The following is a 26,671-nucleotide window of genomic DNA, read 5'->3' as shown; positions in this document are numbered from 1 at the left end:
AACTAAAGCACACTTTCCACCCCTTTGCATTCCAGCTTCCCTGAGAAAATGGTCAAGCTTCCGTTAGCCTTAAACGACTGACATCTCCTCTAGCACGCGAGGCAAAGGAACCTGAGTCAAATCTATAAGACAGTCCTGGTATGTTACACCACAGATTGATGCTTCCCATTTTGAGAGAACCCAAAACTAGAGATTATAGCCCGGATTTTCATCCTCCAGGCAGGGTAGTGGGAGTCAGGAAAATTCCTGGTTCAGGCTGTTCGCCTCAGGGGAAATTGCCCGCAAGGGTGGCGTTTTCTTTGTGGGAGGGCGGGCGAGGGCTGGAGTCTGGCCAGCTGACCCGGGGGAAAGTTCGGAGGCAGCCACACAGGCCGCCGGTGCTGAGGTGGCTTGTTTTAAAGGCACACCTTGCTGTCACGGGACTTCATCACACTTAAAATAAAAACAGGCCCACCCCACCCCACACCGTCCCCGTCCCAACCACTCCCAATGGCCCCTCATGCCCCCCCCCCATGCCAAGATATGCCCCTCCAAACAATCCTTATGGCCCCTATTCCAAGCCATGCCTCTCTACTCACTCCCATGGCTCCTCATGACCCCATTGCCAAGCCATGCCCATTGGCCCCTATAAACTGTAGAGGAACAATGAACCCTGTAATGGCGGTAGGATGTTTAAAAAAAAACTTTAAAGAAGTCATTCATTCATTTTGCTATGTCAAAGAATATCCATTACTACATGATTGTTAATCATCCAGACCCTTTATAGCTGAAAATGCAAGCAACTTGAAACCTCTTAACCTTGTGTAAATAACGGTTGTGCAATTGACAGAAGAGATCAGAGAGCCAGAGCTGTCAATCAAACAATGTTTTCTCCGGAACAAAAACAGAATTACCTGGAAAAACTCAGCAGGTCTGGCAGCATCGGCGGAGAAGAAAAGAGTTGACGTTTCGAGTCCTCATGACCCTTCGACAGAACTTGAGTTCAAGTCCAAGAAAGAGTTGAAAAATAAGCTGGTTTAAGGTGTGTGTGGGGGGGGGGGGTGGGGTGGGGGGTGGGGGGCGGAGAGAGAGAGAGAGAGAAGTGGAGGGGGTTGGTGTGGTAGTAGGGACAAACAAGCAGTGATAGAAGCAGATCATCAAAAGATGTCAACAACAATAGAACAAAAGAACACATAGGTGTTAAAGTTGGTGATATTATCTAAACGAATGTGCTAATTAAGAATGGATGGTAGGGCACTCAAGGTATAGCTCTAGTGGGGGTGGAGGGAGCATAAAAGATTTAGAAATATTTAAAAATAATGGAAATAGGTGGGAAAAGAAAAATCTATATAATTTATTGGAAAAAAAAAGGAAGGGGGAAACAGAAAGGGGGTGGGGATGGGGGAGGGAGCTCAAGACCTAAAGTTGTTGAATTCGATATTCAGTCCGGAAGGCTGTAAAGTGCCTAGTCGGAAGATGAGGTGTTGTTCCTCCAGTTTGCATCCCCCATCCCCACCCCCTTTCTGTTTCCCCCTTCCTTTTTTTTTCCAATAAATTATATAGATTTTTCTTTTCCCACCTATTTCCATTATTTTTAAATATTTCTAAATCTTTTATGCTCCCTCCACCCCCACTAGAGCTATACCTTGAGTGCCCTACCATCCATTCTTAATTAGCACATTCGTTTAGATAATATCACCAACTTTAACACCTATGTGTTCTTTTGTTCTATTGTTGTTGACATCTTTTGATGATCTGCTTCTATCACTGCTTGTTTGTCCCTACAACCACACCCCCCCTCCACTTCTCTCTCTCTCTCTCTCTCTCCGCCCCCCACACACCTTAAACCAGCTTATATTTCAACTCTTTCTTGGACTCGAACTCAAGTTCTGTCGAAGGGTCATGAGGACTCGAAACGTCGATGCTGCCAGACCTGCTGCGTTTTTCCAGGTAATTCTGTTTTTGTTTTGGATTTCCAGCATCCGCAGTTTTTTTGTTTTTATCTCAATGTTTTCTCCAGGTTGTTTGGGGGGCATGCTTTGACATGGGGGGGGGCATGAGGAGGACGTTTCGAACTTGCCTTTCAAACGGCCTCACGCAGATTATTATTCATGACACCCCTGAGATGCTGTGAACCATGACTCTTTAAAAACGTGGCTCGGCTCCATGAAAATTGTAGAGCACTAGGATATGGCCTATCCCCGCAATGGAACTGGCCAGGTCTGGAGTGCAGTAGGTGAGTTTATGACCCCAACCAGCCTGCACCTTTAAAAGGCACTCCCGAAAATTGGAAACTCCAGGAATGAGATCAAGAATCCTGGAATCAGGCAATGGCCACCATTTTTAAAGGGCTCTCGAGTCATTTTGATTTGGTGAGAATCCAGCCTCAACAATATATAAAATATCACGAATAAATCCAATAGGAAATTCATGAGAAACTTCTTTATTCAGAGGGTGGTGAGAATGTGGAACTTGCTCCCAGTTGAGTGAATAGCGTAAATACATTTCATGGGAAGCTCGATAAACACATGAGGAAGAAATAAATAGAAGTACATGATAATAGGGTGAGATGAATATGAGTAAAATGAGACTGATGAGCAGCATAAATGGCAGGATGGACAAGCTTGGGCGAATGGCCTATTCCTGTGCCGTAGACTCAATGTAGATTGAAACTATTTCATGACCCCTGCAAGTGCAAATAAAGTAAGGGTTGTCTGCATTTGACGACAGGGATCAATCTCAACTCTGGTGCCCCCCATGACCAAGCAGCTTGTTGAAGCTTTACTGCCACATGAGGAATGACCACTTCGGGGAGGGAGTGGGGTGGGCCCAACATTCATGGAGTGACATGGTAATGTGATTCAGATCTTGTCAGGAGAGGCTGGGAGAAAGGTGTGGTTGGGGAGGGCTATGGTTGGAGCCAGTGCAAACAGGAATTTCAACATAGTCTTTATTTAAGCTTTAGTCAGGGGCAAAGCTGACAGGATAGAGCAGGCACACAAGATGAAATAATAGAAGATTAAATTTCAACTCCAACTTACATCTATTTATTTGACACAGTGAGCACTAGCTGAGTCTCCACTATAGCAGAGGGAGTAGGCAAAGGCAGGAGAGTGGGCATCTGAGAACAACTCTTCCATCTATCCCCTCTTACCAGCCACCTTCGGATTAGGCCAAAAGGAGGGAAATTTTAACTTAGCTCAATTAGCAGGATTCCTTGTGGAATCAGATGGCTCCTGGCTTTACGCACCCAGTCTAAATGACTCTCCATTACTTTCAAGGGTTAAGGAAGACTTGCATGAGCATATTTCCTGTCACCTCCAAACTTTCTTTACAGCTAATTATGTATTGTTTGACAATTTAGCCACTGTTGTGATATAGGGATAATAGGCAGCCATTTTGTGCACCACAAACAGCATTGTGATGACGACAAAATAATCTTTTGTTTTTAATAATGCTGATTGAGGGATGAATATTAGCCAGGTTTCCCTTGTCTTCTGTGAAATAATACCATGGAATCTTTTACTTTCACCTAAGAAGGCAGTTGGGGCCTCAGTTTAGTATCTCACCCAAAAGATGGCACCTCAGACAGCGCAGCACTTCATCAGTATAGCACTGGAATTTCAACTGAGAGTAAAATCGGATGGGGTATAAAATCAGTGTTGCATCAAACCCTGTCCGTTGTCTGATGAGTAGATTAGGTTAAAGTCACTCCTGAAATTCAGCTTTTACCATGTTCCATTTGTGTTATAAAATGGTCTCATTATCTGTTAAATTGTGTTAATTGTATAATTCGAATTACCTTTCAAATAGCTCTTTGCATATCTGTTCATGTGTGTGTATCTCTACCTGTCATGGACTATTTATATTGGTCTTTTTGTAATTGGGATCCCATTTCCCAGTGATAAGATCTGTTTTCCATCAACCGTGGCAGATATATCGATTGAGATATAACTGGGGCAGGAAAGAAGAGGCTTCTTTTGCAGTTTAGGCCCTGTCATGGGAGAGAGGCCTGAGATGCCGAATTGATTTACCTATGCCACTAATTTCCCTCATGCTTATGCATTGGTGAGTTTAACTAGAGGCAATAAGGCTGACAATAGATAAGAGGCCCACGGACACATGGACTGTTCTCGTCACCAGTCCAAATAAGGTTGCCAACTCTGTAAGGAAGTATTCGCGAAGGTGTGATCACATGATCTCAGGCCTCCAATGCTCCGCCCTCACACCCCCCATGGTGGCATTGTGGTAACGTCCCTGAGCTAGTAATCCAGAGGCCCAGGCTAATGGGGACAAGGGTTCAAATCCCAACACGGCAGCTGGTGGAATTTAAATGCAATTAATTAATAAAACCTGGAATTGAAAGCTAGTCGCAGTAATGGTGACCATGAAACTATCATCGATTGTCGGAAAAGCCCACCTGGCTCACTAATGTCCTTACCTGGTCTAGCCTCCATGTAACTCCAGACCTACAGCAATGTGGCTGACTCTTAACTATCCCCAGGGTAGGCCTAGCAAGTAAACAGCGATGGGCAATGAACGCTGGCTTTGCCAATGACGCCTGCATTGCATGAAAGAATTTTTAAAAATGGCTACTCTGTATGACCATCATTTAGGCACCCTGCCTTCCCCTTGGCCAATCAGAGAGCAACTGGACTCTTCATTGGCACCCAAATTGGGGATGAGTGGGGGAGTGTGGGAAAGGTGTGGTCATGAGGCATGTGTAGGCTGCACTGTATTGGGGAGGAATATTCAATGGACTAACCATTCTATTTGTGTCATTTTTTTTCCCCCTCCACGTTTATACGTTCAATCCTCTTCCTTTGCCCCAGAAAGCAGCAGCTCCCATTGCTTGGAGGTGGCAAATTCAGGGTGAAGCTCAGAATAAAGCCAGAAGTTAAAAGATACAGTGCTTTGTGCAGCAATTGAAAGATCCAGAATAATTTTGAACTCTGTTCCAATTGCTGTAATAACCTTGCAACATAACTTTGTAAGTCCCTAGATATAAGCACCAACTAGCAATGATTTCAATTTATTCCTCACCACATGAGAGCTTTGATATTGCTCATCAGTCAAGATGTAGTGTTTTTATTTCGATTCATTTCAGGGGTGTAATTGGAGTCTGCTCATGCAGTGTGTTTATAAATGTTTAGTGCCTGAGATGCACTTTCCCAGGACAATAATGAGCTACACAGCTAGGTGTAGCTAGGTCAGATGAGTGAGGCCTGAGGGTCCAATCAGCCATTCGTGCAGGGCTAGGGAGGGAGGACAAAAGAGCCAGCGTTCCCGCTCCCAGTCAACCACACCGCCAACCCCCCCTCCCTCCACCCCAGACCCTTCCTGGAAACTGTGTGTGGGCGTTGATGGAACTTGTTTTGGTTTAGGCATGACACACCAAACACCACCACCCCGACCCTTCCCAAATTTTTCAATGACTTGCACTGCCTAGTCTTGCATGTGCCGGATGACCCCCTTGCAGGAAGGCATCATGTAGCTGCCAGGTGCCTATAAAACCCATCCATGACACCGGCCAACATGTGGGGGGGAGAGGGGGAGGATGTAACTGGAGGGCATTCAAAGAAAGCAGCAATTCTTCTGAAAATGAAGGCAAGATATCAGAGGGGGGTGGGAGAAAATTGCACCTTGTTACATTGTGAGCACGTACAAGCATTCGCATTCCCTCAGTGGGCAATCCCAACTGTTGTTATCTTCTCTATTCTTTCAAGAGATGTGGGCGTCTGACATTTGTTACCCATCTTGAACTGCCCTTGACCTGAGTGGCTTAATACTCTATTTCAAAGAACAGGTAAGAGTCAACCACATTGCCGTGGGTCTGGATTCACCCATAGGTAGGAATGGCAGATTTCCTCCCTGAAAGGGCATGAGTGAACCAGGTGATAATTGTCATGGTCACCATTATGGAGACAAGCTTTCAATTCCAGATTTGTTCACTGAGTTTAAAATTTCACCAGCTGCCATAGGTGCGATTTAAACCCACGTCCTCAGAACATTAGATCCTAGATTGCTTGTCCAGCAACATCAGACAGTAAACCAGGCAGGGTCTCCCCACTAACTTTGTTTATTGGATTAACTAAAGGGGAATGGGGAAAGGAGGAAATGTTCACAGTGTAGGTTTGTGGCAAGCTATGTTGCTCAATAGATGCACAGTTAATGACATGGATCTAACCTCTGCGTGCCTTCAACCGATGCCACTAGCTACAGAGCCAGAGGGCGGGTGGTTGGGAAGGGGAGGGTCTGGGCCAACGAGGCGTTTGGCAACACACAGGCTTGCTGAAATCAAATTGCCTTGCTGAATATTTAATGCTGGTGTAATGGAATCGCATTTTACCTTGGCAGAGCTTGCTTGGTCTGTCAGGCATTCATACTGCATGGTGATTACCCTGTCCCCCATTTAACATGGACCCCCAATGTGGTAAAGAGAAAGGCCACCATAAAGACAGCTTTTTGTTAAATCTCTGGCGTGGCTGTGATATACTGAGAAAGTGGCCGCTGGCTGAATGAAATTACCTTTGTACCACCACAGAGCTGTGAGGGGTGCTGGTACCACATTTGGTGCCAAGGCTAATGTGGGCTGTGGGTGAGAGCGGGGAAAGGGAGAGGAGAACATACCATTCACAGTTAACCCCTTCATACTCTCTCTCTCCTGCTTGTTCCTGACAGCAAAAACAGTACAGAATCTATGCCTCAGGCTTTGCCAAGTTAGCTGCAGAGTCTGCAGCATCGGGCTTGACTCTTGTTCGTTTGCTTGTGCGCGCAAGAGTGCGTGTTTGTGTGGGTGCACACGTGTTTGTGAGTGTGTAAGCATATGTGAGCATGCGTGTGTACATGCGTGTATGTGCAAGCGTGTGAATTTTTTTATTTCTATTCGTTTACGAGATGTTGCTGGCAAGACCAGCGTTTATTGCCCATCCCTAATTGCCCTTGAGAAGGTGGTGGTGAGCTGCCTTCTTGAACCGCTGCAGACCATGTGGTGTAGGTACACCCACAGCGCTGATAGGCAGGGAGTTCCAGGGTTTTGATCCAGTGACAGTGAAGGAACGGCCGATATATTTCCAACACAGGATGGTGAGTGGCTTGGAGGGGAACTTCCAGCTGGTGGTGATCCCATGTGTCTGCTGCCTCGGTCCTTCTAGATGGTAGCAGTTGTGGGTTTGGAAGGTGTCGCCTAAGGTGTCTTGGGCGAATTCCTGCAGTGCTTCTTGTAAATGGTACACACTGCGGCTGCTGTTCGTCGGTGGTGGAGGGAGTGATTGTTTGTGGAAGGGGTGCCAATCAAGTGGGGCTGCTTTGTTCTGAATGGTGTCAAGCTTCTTGAGTGTTGTTGGAGCTGCACTCATCCAGGCAAATGGGGAGTATTCCATCACACTCCTGACTGGTGCCTTGTAGATGGTGGACAGGCTTTGGGGAGTCAGGAGGTGAGTTACTCACCACAGGATTCCTAGTCTCTAACCTGCTCTTGTAGCCACAGTATTTATATGGCTAGTCCAGTTCAGTCTCTAATAGAGTGTCTGAACACTGGCTGCTGCAGATCCCACTCACCACCACAATTAAAAATAAAATACTCTCACACAAATGCTGAAGTATCTATATATAAAAAATAGAAACCTTTCAATGGGCTGTGGAAAGCGAGAATCACAGTGCAGAAGAGGCCCTTCGGCCCATCGAGTCTGCAACGACACGTGAGAAACACCTGACCTACCTACCTAATCCCATTTACCAGCACTTGGCCCATAGCCTTGAATGTTATGATGTGCCAAGTGCTCATCCAGGTACTTTTTAAAGGATGTGAGGCAACCTCCAAGACATGGATAGTGGGAGATTCAGCGATGATAATGCCATTGAATGTCAAGGGGCGATGGTTATATTCTTTCTTGTCATTGGATGGTCATTGCCTGGCACTTGTGTGGCACGAATGTTACTTGCCACTTGTCAGCCCAAGCTTGGATATTGTCCAGGTCTTTCTGCATTTGAACATGGACTGCATCAGTATCTGAGGAGTCATGAATGGTGCTGAACATTGTGCAATCATCAGCGAACATCCCCACTCCTGACCTTATGACTGAAGGAAGGTGATTAATGAAATGCTGAAGATAGTTGGGCCGAGGACACTACCCTGAGGAACTCCTGCGGTGATGTCTGGGACTGAAATGATTGACCCCAATAACCACAAACATCTTCCTTTGTGCTAGGTATGACTCCGACCAGCAGAGAGCTTAACCCCCTTAACACAAATGCCAGGCAATGACCATCTCCAACAAGAGAGAATCTAACCATTGCCCCTTGACATTCAATGGCATTATCATTGCTGAATCTCCCACTATCAACATCTAGGGGGTTACCATTGACATTCCCAATGACTCCAGTTTTGCTAGGGTTCCTTGATGCCACACTCAGTCAAATGCTGCCTTGCTGTCAAGGGCAGTTACTCTCATCTCATCCCTGGAGTTCAGCTCTTTTGTCCATGTTTCAACCAAGGCTGGAATGAGGTCAAGAGCTGAGTGGCCCTGGCAGAACCCAAGATGAGTGTCAGTGAGCAGGTTATTGCTAAGCAAGTGCCGCCTGATAACACTGTTGATGACTCCTTCCATCAGTTTACTGAAGATTGAGAGTAGACTGATGGGGCGGTAATTGGCTGGGTTGGATTTGTCCTGCTTTTTGTGTACAGGACATATCTGGGCAATTTTCCACATAACCGAGTCAATGCCAGTGTTGTAGCTGCACTGGGATAGCTAAGGGCGTGGCAAGTCCTGGAGCACCAGTCTTCAGTACTATTACCGAAATATTGTCAGGGCCCATAGCCTTTGCAGTATCCAGTGCCTTCAACCGTTTGTTGATATCACGTGGAGTGAATCGAATTGGCTGAAGACTGGCATCTGTGATGCTGGGGACCTCTGGAGGAGGATGAGATGGATCATCCACTCGGCACTTCTGGCTGAAGATTGTAGCAAATGCTTCAGCCTTATCTTTTGCACTGATGTGCTGGGTTCCTCCATCATTGAGGATGGGGATATTTGTGGAGCCTCCTCCTCCAGTGAATTGTTTAATTGTCCACCACCATTCATGCCTGGATGTGGCAGGACTGCAGAGCTTAGATCTGATCCGTTGGTTGTGGATCTGCTTAGCTCTGTCTATCACTTGCTGCTTATGCTGTTTGGCACGCAAGTAGTCCTGTGTTATAGCTTCACCAGGTTGACACCTCATTTTTAGATATGCCTGGTGCTGCTCCTGACATGCCCTCCTGCACTCTTCTTTGAACCAGGGGTGATCCTCTGGCTTGATGGTAATGGTAGAGTGGGGGATATGCCAGGCCATGAGGTTACAGATTGTGGTTGAGTACAATTCTGCTGCTGTTGATGGTTCACAGTGCCTCATGGATGCCCAGTTTTGAGTTGCTAGATCTGTTTGAAATCTATCCCATTTAGCATGGTGGTAGTGCCACACAACACGATGGAGGATATCCACAATGTGGAGATAGGACTTTGTCTCCACAACGACTGTGTGGTGGGCACTCCTACTGATACTGTCATGGACAGATGCATCTGCGGCAGGCAGGTTGGTGAGGATGAGGTCAAGCATGTTTTCCCTCTTGTTGGTTCCCTCACTACCTGCTGCAGACCCAGTCTAGCAGCTATGTCCTTTAGGATTCGGCCAGCTTGGTCTGTGATGGTGTTACTGAGCCACTCTTGGTGATGGACATTGAAGTCCCTCACCCAGAGTACATTCTGTGCCCTCAGTGCTTCCTCCAAGTGATGTTCAACATGGAGGAGCACTGATTCATCAACTGAGGGAGGGCGATACGTGGTAAGCAGCAGGAGGTTCCCTTGCCCACATTTGACCTGATGCCAGGAGATTTTATGGGGGCCAGAGTCAACATTGAGGACTCCCAGGGCAACTGCCTGCTGACTGTATACCACTGTGCCACCACCTCTGCTGGGTCTATCCTGCCAGTGGGACAGAGAGAACATACCCAGGGATGGTGACGGTGGAATCTGGGACATTATTTGTAAGATATGATCCCGTGAGGATGACTATGTCAGGCTGTTGCTTGGCTAGTCTGTGAGACAGCTCTCCCACTTTTGGCACAAGCCCCCAGATGTTAGTAAGGAGGACTTTGCAGGGTCGACAGGGCTGGGTTTGGCATTGCCATTTCCGGTGCCTATGTCAGGTGGTCCATCCAGTTTCATTCCTTTTTAATGGCTTGATACGGCTGAGTGGCTTGTTAGGCCACTTAAGAGTCAACCACATTGCTGTGGGGCTGGAGTCACATGTAGGCCAGACCAGTTGAGGGCAGCAGATTTCCTTCCCTAAAGGGCATTAGTGAACTAGATGAGTTCTTACGACAATCGACAATAGTTTCATGGTCATCATTTAACGTTTAATTCCAGATTTTTATTGAATTCAAATTCCACCAGCTGCCGTGCTGGGATTCGGACCCGGGTACCCAGACCATTACCCGGGGTCTCTGGATTACCAGTCCAGCGACAATACCGCTGCCCCATCGCCTCCCGCCAAGGGTGCATACACGTGCTTTCATGTGTGACTGCGTGAGTTTGTGCTCATGTGCAAGTGTGTGTGCGGGCGATCGCGTGAGTGTGCAAACGTGCATGATTGTGCGCACGAGAGGGCGTGCGTGAGTGTGCGCCCATGCGGGTTGTCCACGTCTGAGAGTGTGCCGGTGCTTTGACCGTTGCTGGAAGCTGGTGAAAAGCTAACCTTGGTTTAATCCACTAACTGCATGTTGGGTAAAGATGCAAAAATAATATATATATAAAAAAAAATCAGCACATGGTTTAACTTCACGCAGCAGAATTAGTCGCATCTGATGGGCGTTTTCTGTGCTTATGGCATAGCAATGAATGTCTGACAGGCGCGACCTTTCATGAGACAGCCGACACGATTGGCTTCCTGCCCAGAATATTGCTGCAACACTCTCCTTGATTGGTTGCCTCCCTGTCATGCATTGCTTCACAAGGGGAGAAACAGCCTTTTTTTTTTAATAATGTACAATGGCTGGCTGCATTATGCTGCACTGTAAGTATTATTTTAAACGCAGGTAGACTGTTGCCTTTGCATGTTACTTCCAGCTTGACGCAGGAAGGTTTATTTTTTAATTTCCTGTTCATTTTGTTTTTTTTTTAATATATGGGATGGGAGTTAAATACTGGTTGGTAAAATGTTGATGTATCTGTTTCTCCTACAGGTTGGTACTGAGAAGTGCCTTTCCTGGAATCTCTGCTGCTTGGAACAGCTTCTAGAGCAGTCTCTGCTTTTTTTTGCCTTGCTTGCTACCAGCTAGACTGCAAGAACTGCACATCCAACCCCTTCGGCTTTAGTACAATCGCCCGTCCCCCCCTTCCTCCTTTTCCCCTTTGCCCCCCACCCCCTCCCTTTCATTCCCACCTAGATCTGAAAGAAAGAGAGAGAGAGAGAGAGAGGGGAGAGAGAGGGAGAGAGAAAGAGGGACAGAGAGAGAGAGAAAAAAAACCCAAACTTTTCGCAGTATATCAGCCTGGCATTGCTGTCTTGCTATTTCACTGTAACGAACAAAGAATTTTAATATAACAACAAAAAATAAATCGACTCTGCTGAAAAGATAGCCTTCTGCCTGAAACAATCAAGGAAATTAAAACAATATAAAAGGAACCGTTGATCACTTTAAATTGCTGCAAGCAGCAGGGCAGACTTGATCAATATTGATTACAAACCATTGAAACCGTTTGCCAAATCAGCTGGCTGGATGTTGCCTTTCAAATAACTGTACTGGAAACAACTGGGATACTCACTGTCAGCAAAGGAATTGCCCCATTTCTAAACTTCAAAACGGGCTCCATGTTGGCAACACAGAATGGGTCACTGAGAGTACAAATCTTGTCCCGAGTCTGACATACAGCTCCTTGCCGGTGATAGCACTGTTGCTTTTCCAACCAAAATATATATATATAAAAAAAAGAAGAAAGCTCTTTTTCTTTCTGAAATTCTTTTTTTTTTTAAAAAAAAGAATCCTCGCCAATCTCATGCCAGGGGTTTTCTCTGAAAGGAGACTTCCTCGTGGTGATCTTTCTGTCGAAAAAGCCTCGAGCCCGCTCAAAACGAGAAAAAAACAAAGGGTGTCTTCCCCTTCCCCCCCCCCCCCAAAAAAACGTCAAGTCTTTTTTAACCGACCTTCATCGCACTGCAGTCAACGTGTTTATCTCCACACTGGTCCGGACTATCTCACCTGCCTGTTAACTCAAAAAACATGGCCGTTAGCGTGACACAGATACGGGACACAAAATGGCTGACATTGGAAGTGTGCAGAGAATTTCAAAGAGGGACTTGCTCGCGACCGGACACGGAATGTAAATTTGCACACCCTTCCAAAAGTTGCCAAGTCGAAAATGGACGTGTCATCGCCTGCTTTGATTCTCTGAAAGTAAGTACAGAAACGATCTGCGTGCGCGTGGTGTTTTGCTGTCAATCGATGGACTGAAATAGTGTCTGTGTGCGATGCTCTATACTTCATGCTTCATTCAGTGATGGTGGACTGCAGCAGCCTCCAAGTGTGCTAAATGGTTAAAAGAAGTTTTTTTTTTAAAAAAAAACAGCTTTCTAATGAAGTGTTGATTCTGTTACACATGAGTCACTGTTTATGTTATGCTTTACAGAGTAAGGTTTTCACACTGATGTCATGCAATGATTGCAGGGGATGAAAAAGCAGCTTATAAGTTAAGCAGACATCAATGATGCCTACTTTAGTGTGTGCATTATAATCGAAGGGTGTGATGTACTTAATTGTTTTTTTAAAAAATGTGGATGGTGTTTCCTTGAATGAATAATTTTCTAGCCTATGGGTGTTTTTTTTATCTTTTACTGTAATATCTAAACCCACGTTTAATTTCCAAGGAGCAGAGTCAAGAGGTTTGTGTGCGAGGCTGGTGCCAGCCAGAGCTGTCTACTGAGAAGAATGGTGGTAGTCAATGTGTCTCAGTGCTGAGGGCAATGAATATAGCCTGTGTAATTTGCTGTCTATTTTTAGCCCTGTGTAGCGGACAGGGCTACACAGGGGATCCCACAACCAAATGGCATTACCACAGCCCCCCCACCCTCTCAACTGTTCCGCCTTAGATTGGCTGTGGTCCAGTCTGTTAACCCGACCAAGAGGCAGAAATAAAATTTACTTTTCAGATAATACAGGTGTCAAAAAGATTCAACCAAAGCTACGCTACATTCAAACCGGGTGCTAAGATAGGACAAGGCTCAGCTATTTCTGAGGCCTACGCAAGGCCTATGGTCACATGATCTTGGCAGGAACCCCTTCACTGTTTTTCATTTGCTTATACACTTGAGACAGAAAAGCATTATTGTTATACATGAAGTCATTGTGATGGAGACAAAGTTGGTCTCTTCTCTCTCCCCAGGTAAAAACAAATCCCCTGTCGTCCTAATTCCTCCTCAGCAGCATGTAATGGTATGAGTGCACGTCCAAGGAAGGTGTCTTGTTAATATGCCACACGGCTTTGCCAGGAGTTACTTGTTGGAATGATATTTATAAAAATAAGTCGACTGAGTCTGATAACTACCATGAGATGGGTTGTAGCTGAAGTGGTTAAAAGTGACTCTGGGAAGAACTTCTTCAGGTATTTAGGTTATGAGAATGTGTGATTCACTAGCCCAGGAGAGTGCACTTGCAAAGCCAATGGAAGAGTTTGAAAAGGAGATTAGACACTTGCACACCAAGATGGAGTAGCATTATAACACCCATGCAAGTCCTTTCTTTGTGACCAACAAGCTCAGGGTTTGTGAGCTGTTGCCTTCGAAACATCTCACTTTTGTAAATGAGAAGCCCACACTGCAGGTCAGGTTTGCCAACTCTGGATGGACATACTCCTGGATGTTTTATCACATTGCCTCCTTCTCTCAAGGGCTACCCACCCCCACCATGTCCACACAGACCCGTCATTGGTTGTCTATCCTCAAAGCACCCGGCCTTCCAATGTTCTTTGGAGAGTGAACAGCTTCTTCGTTACCTGATTGGACAATGGGGTAAATCTAGAGCATGAGGGTTCCATGATGGTGGAACAGGCTCAATATCGAGATTGGCTTCCACTGAGTTGTGAAAAAAAATATCTAGAGAAACTTGGGCTTTTTGACCATGATTGAGAGAGAACTTCATGGAGTTGCATAAGGAGGATGAGACAAATCTAGAACACTACTTCAAAGTAATCACTTTACTTCAGTTATGAGGAAAGATTGAAGAAGTTGGGATTGTTTTCCTTGGAGGGGAGGAGGCTGAGAGGGGACTTAATAGAAGTTTTCAAAATCATGAGGGGTCTGGACAGAGTAGATAGGGAGAAACTGTTCCTGCTCGTAAAAGGATCAAGAACGAGAGGGCACAGATTTAAAGTGATTCACAAAAGAAGCAAATATGATGTGAGAAAAAACTTTTTCACACAACGAGTGGTTCAGGTCTGGAATGGAATGCCTGGAAGTGTGGTGGAGGCAGGTTCAGTTGAAGAGGGCATTGGTTAATTATTTAAATAGAAACAATGTGCAGGGTTAAGGGGAAAAAGCAAGAGATTGGCACTGACTTAAAATGCTCAGAGAGCCGGTGCAGACATGATGGGCTGAATGGCCTCCTACTACACCGTAACAACTCTGTGATTCTGTGATCCATTGGTGGTAGCAGGACGAGGACAGTTTGAATAGTCCCAATGGATCTTTGGCATCCATACAAGCCACATAAAAAGGGCAGATGAGGCCTCAGCTTAACAGCACACCTCCGGCAATGAAACACTGCCTCAGCTGGGTGTCAGTTCTAGAGGCACAAGTATATAGGTTTGATATCTGAAAACTTTTCTCACAAAATAATGACCATTGGGGTGAATAATGGAGGCAAAAACCTAGAATTATTCAAGAAACAGTTGCATGCTATGATGGTGGAACTGCAAGTTTTTCTCAGTGAGGCAGGGTGAGGAGCATGTTTCTCTAGACAGCTATATTAGGATTGACCAACTGGCCTTCCTCATCTTTATCCATTTTGTAATTGTGAGCTGTGCACGCTGTGCCCTGAACCTTAAATGTTTCCAGTGACATACAGTTAGGAATTCTTGGATCATAAAGGGCTGCTATTGCCTTGCCTGGGTATGATGTGTTCTTTTATGGGAAACCAAGTAGTGGTGATCATATCAGTGCACAAATAGTTGGAGTGTTGTGATCATAGCTCTGTTTGGACGCAAGCTCCCTGTTTGATCCCTGTACAGGAAAGTCACCCGTGAACCTGAAGAATGAGGCTGAAATTCTAAAGCGGTTAGGGGCTGGGCTGTTCATGAGTGAAGGAAAAACATTGCCTTGCCCGTCGACACCCCTACAAGTTTGTCCTTGGTTCAAACATGGAAAAAAGAGCTGAGTTCCTGAGATGAGGTGAGAGTGACTGACCTTGACATCAAAGGCCACATTTGACCAAGTGTGGCATCAAGGAGCCCTAGCAAAACTGGAGTTCATGGGAATCAGGGGGAAAATTCTCTGCTGGTTGGAGTCATACCTAGCGCAAAGCTAGATGGGTGTTGTTGTTGGAGGTCAATTATCTGAGCGCTAGGACATCACTGCAGGAGTTCCTCAGGGTAGTGTCCTCAGCCCAACCATCTTCAGCTGCTTCATCAATGTGATGGAATACACCCCAATTCCTTGGGTGAGTGCAGCTCCCACAACACTTGAGAAGCTCAAGACCATCCAGGACAAAGCAGCCCACTTGATTGGCACCACATTCACAAACATTCACTCCCTCCACAACCGACCCACAATAGCAACAGTGTGCACCATCTACAAGATGCACTGCAGGAACTCACTAAGGCTCCTTAGACAGTGCCTTCCAAACCCACAACCACTACTATTTAGAAGGACAGGGCAGCAGAAAGATGAGAACATTACCACCTGGAAGTTCCCTTCCAAGTCACTCACCATCCTGACATGAAAATATATCGCAGTTCCTTCACTGTCGCTAGGTCACAATCCTGAAATTCCCTTCCAAACAGCACGGTGGGTGTACCTACACCACAAGGACTGCAGCTATTCAACAAGGCAGCTCACCACCACCTTCTCAAGGGAACTTAGGGATCGGCAATAAACACTGGCCCAGCCAGCGAAGCCCACATCCCATGAATGAATAAAAAAACGTCTACCTCCAATCTCAGCAACTAACAAGCTCAGGATTTATGAGATGTTCCCTTGATGACATTTTTCCTTGTGTTCAGAAAGCCTAGAGGGTCGATCAAAGCTCATAGTGCAGGCCACTCTGGTTGGATGTATTCCTGGAGGTTTCATTGCCTGACCTCCAGATTCCGACCACCACCCCCTTCCAAACACCCCTGCTCTTGGTCCCCCAGCACATCTATCTATAATAATTCATAACCAATACTTGAGGGTTCCCAGCAGTGTCCGAGAGATTAATCTTTAATTCCAGGACAATCCAGAAGGGTTGGTGACCTTAAGGGTAGGACAAGTGCCATGTTTCAAAAGATCAGCAAAGATGAGATGAATCAAGTACTAACAATCAGGTTTTTAAAAGGTCTGTGAATTGCAAGAGGAAACTGAGGAAAGTAAGAGCTTTAAATGGCTGAGACAAAACCAGGAAACGATTCTGTGAGTCTCAGTTTCAACTCAGCGAGGGCAGGGCAAGGAGCATGCAATCTGGGGAAGAGCAAAAACTGAATGCTCCATGCAAAACTCTAGCTAAGTTGATAAAATAGAGACAACATATGCCACCTCCTGGAGCCTCTTATAACACATAATACACGAGAGGACACGTGGTCAGAGCTAGCACAGAATTCAAGGGCTTCTAATGTTGTGGCTGTAAATTCCATTGCCACATATTTGCACTTATTGAATCTCAGACAGTCTTTGGTATTTCCAATGAGTCACTCTCTGTTGGGAAGGGATTAGGTGAGAAGACAGATCTGTCACTCCATTTCCAAGTCCTCCTTTTGCTTTGCTCATTTAGGAGGAATTATGAGAAGTGTTGAATAAATACAGGTCTCTTTTTTTCTATACTTCCCCAGCATTTTCTTCGCATAACAAATCATTAAAAAACAAATCTCTTTCTAAACGATTCTTATTGACAATGCAAAGAGACTGCTCTTTTTTTATTCCCTTTCTGCAAGCAGGTTTATTTGACTGTTTTGTATGCTAATATTTTTCTGTTCCCAAACCACACAGCATTTACCCAGTACAGGGCAAAGGAGCCAGGAAGGAGATGAGTAGAATTATTTTTACACAGCAAGTTGTTGTGATCTGCCTGAAAGATGCAGTTCATTAGTCATGTACCAAAGGGAACTGGATAAATATTTTGAAAGATATAAAATTGCAGGGCTGCAGGGCAATGGGGAAAGAAACAGAAACATAGAAATGTAGAAAATAGGAGCAGGAGTAGGAGCCCTTCAGGCCTGTTCCACCATGGCTGATCCTTTATCTCAATGCCATACACCCGTGCTCTCCCCATACCTCTTGGCGCCTTTAGAGTCCAGAAATGTATCTATTTCCTCCTTAAATATATTCAGTGATTTGTTCCCCTAGCCTTCTGTGGTCGAGAATTCCACAGGTTCACCACCCTCTGAATGAAGAAGTTTCTTCTCATCTCAGTCCTAAATGGCCCACACCGTATCCTGAGACTATGACCCCTTGTTCTAGACCTCCCCCCACCCCAGCCAGAGAAAACAGCATCCCTGCATCCAGTTTGTCCATCCCTGTCAGAATTTTATACGTTTCAATGAGGTCTCCTCTCATTCTTCTAAACTCCAGTGAATGCAGACCGAGTCAGCCCAATCTCTCCTCACAAGACAATCCTTCCATCCCAGGAATCAGTGTGGTGAGCCGCACTCCCTCCATGGCAAGTATATCCTTTCTTACGTAAGGAGACCAAAACTGCCCATGCTACTGCCAGGTGTGGTCCTCACCAAGGCCCTGTACAAATGCAATAAGACATCAGTGTTCCTTCATTGCAAGTCCTCTCGCAATGAGAGCCAACATATGATTTGTCCTCTTAACTGCTTGCTGCACCTGCATGCTTGCTTTCAGTGATTGGTGTACAAGGACACCCAGGTCCTTTGGATATCAACATTCCCCAATCCATCACCATTTAAATAATGCTCTGTCATTCTGTTTTTCCTACCGAAGTGGATAACTTCACATTTATCCACATTTTACTGCATCTGCCATGTATTTGCCTACTCACTCAACCTGTCAAAATCACCTTGAAGCCTTTTAACACCCTCCTCACCACTCACATTCCCACCAAGTTTCGTATCATCAACAAACTTGGAAATATCATATTTGGTTCCCTCAACCAAATCATTGATATATATTGTAAATAGCTGGGGCCTAAGCACTAATCCCTGCGGTACCCCACTAGTTACCATCTGCCAATCTGAAAATGACTCATTTATTCCTACTCTGTTTCCTGTCTGCTAACCAATTCTCAATCCATGCCAATATATTACCCCAAATACCATGTTCTTTAATTTTACACACTAGCCTCTTATGTAAGACTTTATCAAAAGCTTTCTGAAAATCCAAATACACCACATCCACTGGTTCTCCCTTATCTATTGTGCTAGCTACATCCTCAAAAAAACTCCACCAGGTTTGTCAAACATGATTTCCCTTTCATAAATCCATGATGACTTCATCTAATCCCATTGGTACTTTCTAAATGTCCTGTTACCACATGCTTTATAATAAACTCTAGCATTTTCACTACTACTGATGTTTGGCTATCTGGTCTGTAATTCACTGTTTATTCCCTCCCTCCTTTTTTAAATAATGAGGTTACATTTGCCACCCTCCAAACTGTTCCAGAACCTACAGAATTTTGGAAGATGGCAACCAACACATCCAGTATTTCCATGGCCACCTCCTTTCGTACCCTGGAATGTAGATTATCAGGCCCTGGGGATTTATTGGTTTTAAGTCCCATTAATTTCTCCAGCACTATTGTTTTAGGGTACTAATTTCCTTCAATTCCTCTTTCTCACTAGAGCCTTGGTTCTCTAGCATTACTGGGAAGCTATGTGTGCCTTCCTCTGCGATGACAGAACTAAAGTAGTTGTTGAATTGCTCTGCCATTTCCTTGTTCTCTATTATAAATTCTCCCGTTTCAGATTGTAAGGGACTTACATTTATCTTCACCAATCTTTTTCTTTTTACACACTTATAGAAGCTTTTACAATCTACTTTTATGTTCCTTGCAAGTTTATCCTCATACTCTAGTTTTCCTCTCTTAACCAATCTCTTGGTCATCCTTTGCTGAATTCTAAACTGTTCCCAACCTTCAGGCTTGCTACTTTTTCTAGCAACTTTATATGACCACTCTTTAGATCTAATACTATCCTTAATTTCTTTTGTTAGCCATGGTTCAGCCTCTTTTCCTGTTGTGTTTTTGCACCAGAAAGAAATGTATAATTGTTCCATTGCATACATTAATTCCTTAAATATTAGCCATTGCCTATCCACTGACATGTCTTTTAATGAAGTTCCCCAATGTATCTTAGCCAACTCACACCTCATACCTTCGTAATTTCCTTTGTTTAGATTTAGGATCCTAGTTTCAGATTGGACTACTTCACTTCCCATCCTAATGAAGAATTCTTTCATGTTATGGTCACTGTTCCCTAAAGGACCCCACACAACAAGATTATTAGTTAACCCCTTCTCATCGCACAATACTAAATCTAGGATAGCCTGTTCCCTTGTCGGTTCCTCGACATACTGGTCTAAAAAAACCATCTCGTACACACTCCAGGAATTCATCCACCACAATATTATTGCTAATTTGGTTTGCCCTGTCTATATGTAGATTAAGAAAAGGAGAGTAGGACTCATTAGCGTGGTCCCTCAGAGAGACAGCCTGGGCAGGCTGGGCCGAGTGGCCTTGGTATATTCTGCCAGACTGTAGGATTCTGTTTTTTTTCCCCCTGTTTTGTGAATAAGCAAGCATTAATGTGAAGTAATGTTTCTCTTTCGTCCTCTCCTGATGAGACTGAATTCTTACTGGACCACTGATCCAGGGATTGCAAAAGCAAGAACTTGAATTTATTGTACACTTTTCTTGTGTAATCACCATAAATGCTTTTGCACACTGTTTTACTTTGATTGTTGTGAGGTGCTTTGTGATGTAGCTCAGTTGGTAGCACTCTTGCCTCTGCACCAGAAGTTGGTCCCAGCCCAGTGACTTAAGTGCAAAATCTAGATTGACACTTCAATGCAGTTCTGAGGGAGTCAGAGGTGCCATCATTCAGTTAAGGTGTTAATACAAGGCCCCATCTGCCCTCTCAGGTGAACATAATGATCCCACGGCACTATTTCAAAGAAGAATAGGGGAATTATCAATATCTACCCCTCAATCAACATCACTAAAATAGTTGATCTAGTCGTTATCACACTGCTGTTTGTGGGAGCTTGCTGTGCACAAATTGGCTGTTGTATTTCATACATTGCAACAGCGTCTACAATTCAAAAGTACGTTGTTGGCTGCAAAGTGTTTTGTTATGTCCTGAGGTCGTGAAAAGTGCAATATAAATGCAAACCTTTCTTTCCCATGTAGGCAATCAGTTTGGCCCATTGTCATACGCGATCTCATAAATATCTTGGTACTGTTGGTTGAGGGAGGAATGTTGATCAAGGCATCAGAAGAAGACCCTCTCTTCTTTGAGCATAGCCATAAGATCTTCAATGTTCATCTGAACCCCAGGAAAAGGCAAGAAATGGCCTTAGTTGAACACCTTATAAAAGCGATGAGACCTCCAGCAGTGCAGCACTCCTTCAGTGTGGCATTGGACTGTCAGCCTAGGTTATGTGCTCGAGTTTTGCAGTGGGTAATTTCCTTAGCTAACTAGCTCAGTATAACTCAGGTCCACAAACTCAACAGTGCATCTAAACCAAATCCCCCACTCAACTAAAAAATTAACCGTTCAAACGCTGTCTTTCGCTCACAATGAATGCCAATTAAATTGAACTGAGCGAACAGAAATTCTGATCTTAGCAGTTCTACTCAGATTGATCAACTAAACTGTGCCTTTACAAGCTTTCTGGTGATTTGAAGGAGAGTGGTTGCCATGGCTAGAAAATCACCTTTGTCCATGTTCTTTTTTTCTAAACACAAGACAGAATATGCCAGCATGTCAGAAAAACATCATTTCCCAATTTTCTGGCTACTACCTTGGTAAAAATGTCCCATGACCCTACTCCATCACTTCATGTGAGCCTTTGATTCAATGATGGCCCTAAGCTGCTGTGACACTTGCGCTGCATTAAAATATGTTTTTAATACAATGCACTACTGTCTTCCGGAGTTGCATTTTACAAATTTAACATACGGTCACCTTGAAAGGTCTAACAGTCAGCCAAGCTTTTGTTTCCTCATTTTTATTCTATCAACTGCTGAATTTAAATCCATAGTTTTTTTTAAAAACAAAATTGAAGGACAACCTGTCAATTGCCTCATGCCCCAAGAGTAATTCACAAAATTTTGAGGCGAGAATTTATTCAATTGGAAATCGTGACTCTTTACAATGAGTGCTTGTCTTTATTCCACGGGCCTCCTATATGTTTTTTTTTTGAACATTCCATTTAATGTAATCAGAAGCAGATTTGTTCAACAAATGGCTTACAAAGGCTAGGCAGAAAGTGAAGGCCTTTGCCTGGTCAGGCTTAGCCCAGGCAAGGAAGTTACGACTGGATGATTGTAGGAAATGAGTAGTCTAACAGAGGCAGTTAAACAAATTCTTGGCATCCACTGTCACCTTCTGCAGATAAAGTAATAGTTCCAGAGCCAATTTCCTCATTTTCAACCTTATGATGATTTGCTGGAATGAAATTCAGATTTTTTTTTCAGTATAGAGGCATTCAATTTGCAGTCCCTCACCCTTATTTCCTGGCAGCAACGTCCATGTATATAGATCCTTTAAGGTAGTAAAAAGCTCCAAGGCACAATCACTGGAGTGTTATTAGACAGCATCTGACACCGAACCACATAAGGAAATATGAGGACAAATGACCAAAAGCTTGGGCAAAGAGGTAGTCTTTAAGGAGTGTCCTACAGAAGGAGAGAGTTTAGGGAGGGAATTCTAGGCCTTAAGGCTTAGGCAGCTGAAGGCATGGCAGCCAAGGATGGAGCGATCAGGGATATAAAAGGAGCCAAAATTAGATCAGTGCAGAGATCACGGAGGAATATAGGGCTGGAGGAAGTTTCAGAGATAGGGAGGATTGTAAGGGATGGAGGAGGTCCCAGAAATAGGGAGGATTGCAGGGGACAGAGGAGGTCCCAGAGGTAGGGAGGATTGTAGGGGATGGAGGAGGTCACGGAGATAGGAAGGAATGTAGGAGCTGAAGGAGGAATGAGGCCATGGAGGGATTTGGAAATAAGGATGAAAATTTTCAAACTGATACAATGCTGGACCAGGTATAGATCAACAAGCAGGAGGGGTGATAGGTGAATGGGACTTGGGAGATTTAGGATACATGTAGCAGAGTTTTGGATGGAAACTGTTGAAGTATTCACTTTGCGCGTTGGGACCTAAGCTTTTCCTCCATGGGAAATGTGTTTACAGGCTGACCAAAAAATTGAAACAAAAAATTGTTGGGTGAACAAAGGCAATTTGAAAAATCAAGCCCACTCCATCCAGCATCTGTGAATACTCTATCATGGACCAGTTGCTCCCATACACCGAGGAACACCAAGACATTGAAGGAACACAATGGGAATGCGAGCATCTTATCATCTTTGAATGCCATTTTAACAGTGGTGTTACCCAGTGTGGAGGAAGGAATTTTGTGCAAAAGCCTCATGACACTTTTGTCATTCGTGACCCCTGTAAAGGATTAATCAGCACTTGTAATACCTCTGTAACCCACAATGCCCTTTCTCATGGCATATCAGTCTGGTTCATTTCTTATTATATATCAGCTTTTCTTTCATTTGTCCATAAGATGGTAACACTGACAAGACAGTATTTGCCTTATTGTTCTGAGGCTAATCATGGCATGTGGAAGTGGAGTCACATGTAGATCAGGTAGGGATAACAACTCCCTTCCCTCAATGTGAGCCAGGTGGTTTTTTACAATAATCTGTTTTTCATAACCATCTTTTCCCCTGGAGCTAACTTAAATTCACTAAATTTATTGACTGCAATTTCACAATGTGCTGCAATGGGATTTGAACTGACCAATGTTTGGTCGCTGATCCAACAACAGAACTACAAAGCTACCATACCTGAGCTGACCACTGACTCAACTCCCTTCTCTGGGACTCGCTACCAAACTGTGGATTTTTTCTTTCTGTCTGGCCAAACTCAGGACTTCTGGATGCTCATGTCTTGAACTACCAGCAGGCGGACAGGAGATGGTTAGATTTTGTACGCAATCCAAATTCAAGTTTTCTTTCTCGTCAAGTGTGACCATTACCATTTGACGAGCTCTTGTACCATCATTGCCTTGACCTTGCACGATTGTGGACTTGCAGCAGAGATGCTACAGAGGAGTATAGAACATTTAAGATGATCTGTTTGATCTGTTAGGTGGAATGGATGGAGCAGATAGTGGGAAACTACCCTCTCTTTCAGGGGAGTTCAGGACAAAGGGGTGTAACCTTAAATTTAAAGCAAAGCCATTCAGGGGTGATGTCAGAAAGCGCTTCCTCACACAAAGGGTAGTTGAGATTGTGGACTGTCTGCCCCCAAGTACTGTTGGTGCTGGAGATCAACTGAAACTCCCAAACCTGAGGGAGAATGTCACTAGACTAGTAACCCAGAGGCCCAGGCGAATGCCCTGGGGACACAGGTTCAAATCCCAGCACCACAGCAGCTGGTGGAATTATAGTTCAATTAATTAGTAAAAAAAATCTGGAATTGAAAGCTAGTCTCAGTAATGGTGCTGTGAATCTATCATTGATTATTGTTAAAAACTCATCTGATGCACTAATCCCCCTTTAGGGGTGGAAATCTGCCACCCTTACCTGGCCTGGCCTACTTGTGACTCCTGACCCACAGCAATGTGATTGACTCTTAACAGGCCTCTGGAATGGCCTAGCAAGCTGCTCAGATGGGCAACAAATGCTGGCCTTGCCAGCGCTGCCCTCATCCCGTGAAAGAATTTTTAAACAACGAAACTGATAAATTTTTTGTTGGGCAAAGGAATTAAGGGTTACAGAGCCAAGATAGGTTGATAGAGTTAAGATACAAATCAGCAATGATCTAATGGAATGGTGAAACAGGCTCGAGGGGCTGTTCCTGCGTCTGTCTGTGAACATTGCCAATAGTGATGACATATTTTACACATTGAAGATCTGTTTAAACAATCTTTATTTGTTTTTTTCCTTCTCTGCTCCTCCCTTTCCGAAGCTAACTCATTCTGGCATATGCGTAATGGCTATTCTCCTTGCCTTCAGCCAGGATTCCTACTCCTACTTACTATCCAGTGACTGTGATACTTTTATCCCAAATGAGTCAGTGCCTTAAGAAAAGGTTGAAAACTGCTGGAATAACTTAAAAGGTCATCAGAATCAAGTAGCAAATCACACAGGCACTGTCAACAATGAAGACAGTTGCAACATGTGGAAAATGTAGCTATTGATTTATTTCATACATTTCTGCCAAAGTAAACTACTTTTTTAAAAAAACTCCCCAGCCTCTGGTCTCCCCAAGGTTACCCCAATCAAAAGAGAGGTTAAGCGATCTCTGTAACCTCCTGCAGCTATTAAACCCTCAGAGCGACCTGCAGTCCCCCATTTCAGGCCTGTTGTGCATCCACCCACTTGTTTCGCTCCATCTTTGGTATCTGTACCTTCAGCCACCTAAGCCCTAACCTCTTAGATTGCCTTCCTAAACCTCTCTGTCTCACCACCTCTCTCTTTTCCTTAAAGACATTCCTTAAAATCTCCCCCTTTGGCCAAGCTTTTGCTCACCAGGTCTAATGTCTCCTCCCCTTGGCTTAGTGCAAGTTTCGCTTTGCCTGACAACATTCTGAACAGCAGCTTGAGGTGGTTTACTATTTTGAAGGTGCTCCACAAATGCAAGTTGCTGTTGTTGAGCTCACCACTGGGACATTGGTTTGATGATGGCTTACCCTCCTATCGATTACTCTCTCTCACACATGTACAAAACGTTGGGAAAGAACTTTGGACCCACAGTAGTCAATCTCACCAGATTGCCAGTTAATCTTCAGCCCTCACTGCCTCCCCCACTCCCTGCCCTCTCGATGGAGATGCAGGAATCTTCCTGTCCTGTGAAACTACGGGAGGTGGGGAATGACAAAGACCTCCCAGTTTGGCTTGTTCAGAGAGTTTGGGATCTGCTTCTAACTGAGTGATGAAGGTCTTGCTCTGCATGGGCAATAAGTTTAAATTTTATATAAAAAAAGCAAGAGAGTGAACAATAACCTTGACAGATAATCTTCTGTCAAGTGTGACCATTCACACTTCTATTTCCTACTTCAAACAGATTAAGGAAAAGAAAGCAATTTATTTCCTGCTGGTTTTTCTGAATTTTATAACCTGACTTCACCCCAAGGTAAAGGACTTAAAAGAAGCTGCTTCTCTTAACAGTTCCCCTTTAATTGCCTTGAGAATGTATTTACTTGGACTACTCCCCCACCTCAAGTTGTTGCTGTTGCCAAATCAATCAACTGGACATTGGTCTTGATGAAGGTTCTTCCTTCATTGTGTCCCTCCTTTGTTGAGAAGCACCCAACCTCTGGCACCCCACCCACAAGCACCCGATCGACATAAGGAACACAGCGAGAGTGACCTGTGGCCTTTCCAGGCTGCAGGGCTGTGTCAAGAATTATTGGCTCTTCCATTATTCCACCAACCCTAAACTTGGTCTCATTTCTAATAAAGCAAGGGGTGATGGGGTTGGGAAATGTTCCTTTTTCGTGGTTGGCCGTAATGATCTGAATCAGTCACGTGGCTTGGCTGTGTAACCCCTTGACCTGTTCAAGGTTGGATCTGACAACAGCACTCTTGAAGTGGGCTAACTTAGAGACGTCCTGTATCCATGTGAGATAAACACCCAAAAGATAAACCTTGCACTGATTTATTGCACAGATCATAAAACACTTGATATTTCAATTTACGGCAGCCTATAAATAAAAAGGAAAGGTTATGAGTTGCGTCTCTGACAGAGGTGCGTCTTGATGATGAATGATTAATGACGCCAGTTCCAATGCCCCAGTGCCAAGCCAGCCAGAACTTTGATTATAAAAACAAAAAAACTGCGGATGCTGGAAATCCAAAACAAAAACAGAATTACCTGGAAAAACTCAGCAGGTCTGGCAGCATCGGCGGAGAAGAAAAGAGTTGACATTTCGAGTCCTCATGACCCTTCTGTCAAAGAGTCATGAGGACTCGAAACGTCAACTCTTTTCTTCTCCGCCGATGCTGCCAGACCTGCTGAGTAAGGGTCATGAGGACTCGAAATGTCAACTCTTTTCTTCTCCGCCGATGCTGCCAGACCTGCTGAGTTTTTCCAGAACTTTGCTTATCCCTGCTGAACAGTCGGCGGTATACAACAACTCAGTTATGGCAAAGGCATGCACATTCTTCAGATGCATTCATCCAGGAGTGCAGATGGCACAAAAAAAAACACTTTTTTCTTTTTTTTTAGAAAAAGACAACCCCATTTCAAATTGTTGGTCTTTCTGAAATGCA

General features: G+C 44.5%; 1 protein-coding gene across 23 annotated transcripts in view; it reads left to right on the top strand.

The window, feature by feature from the left end:
* Positions 1-26,671, top strand: part of mbnl1 (muscleblind-like splicing regulator 1) — a 350,001-nt gene that overhangs the window by 157,716 nt on the left and 165,614 nt on the right. For 17 of the 23 annotated variants that reach the window (XM_041183051.1, XM_041183048.1, XM_041183057.1 and 14 more), the window contains one exon: positions 11,201-12,412. The exons of the other annotated variants lie outside the window; for them this stretch is intronic. In XM_041183051.1, coding sequence (XP_041038985.1) covers positions 12,239-12,412 — 174 coding nt within the window. In that variant the 5' untranslated portion in view covers positions 11,201-12,238. The remainder of the gene's footprint in view (positions 1-11,200; positions 12,413-26,671) is intronic. 23 annotated transcript variants of the gene reach the window in all.

This window comes from Carcharodon carcharias, chromosome 2 (genome assembly GCF_017639515.1).
Source record: "Carcharodon carcharias isolate sCarCar2 chromosome 2, sCarCar2.pri, whole genome shotgun sequence".
In the NCBI taxonomy this organism is placed as follows: Eukaryota; Metazoa; Chordata; class Chondrichthyes; order Lamniformes; family Lamnidae; genus Carcharodon; species Carcharodon carcharias.
Note: the sequence above shows the minus strand (reverse complement) of the source record. Positions and strands in the feature narration are given on the sequence as shown.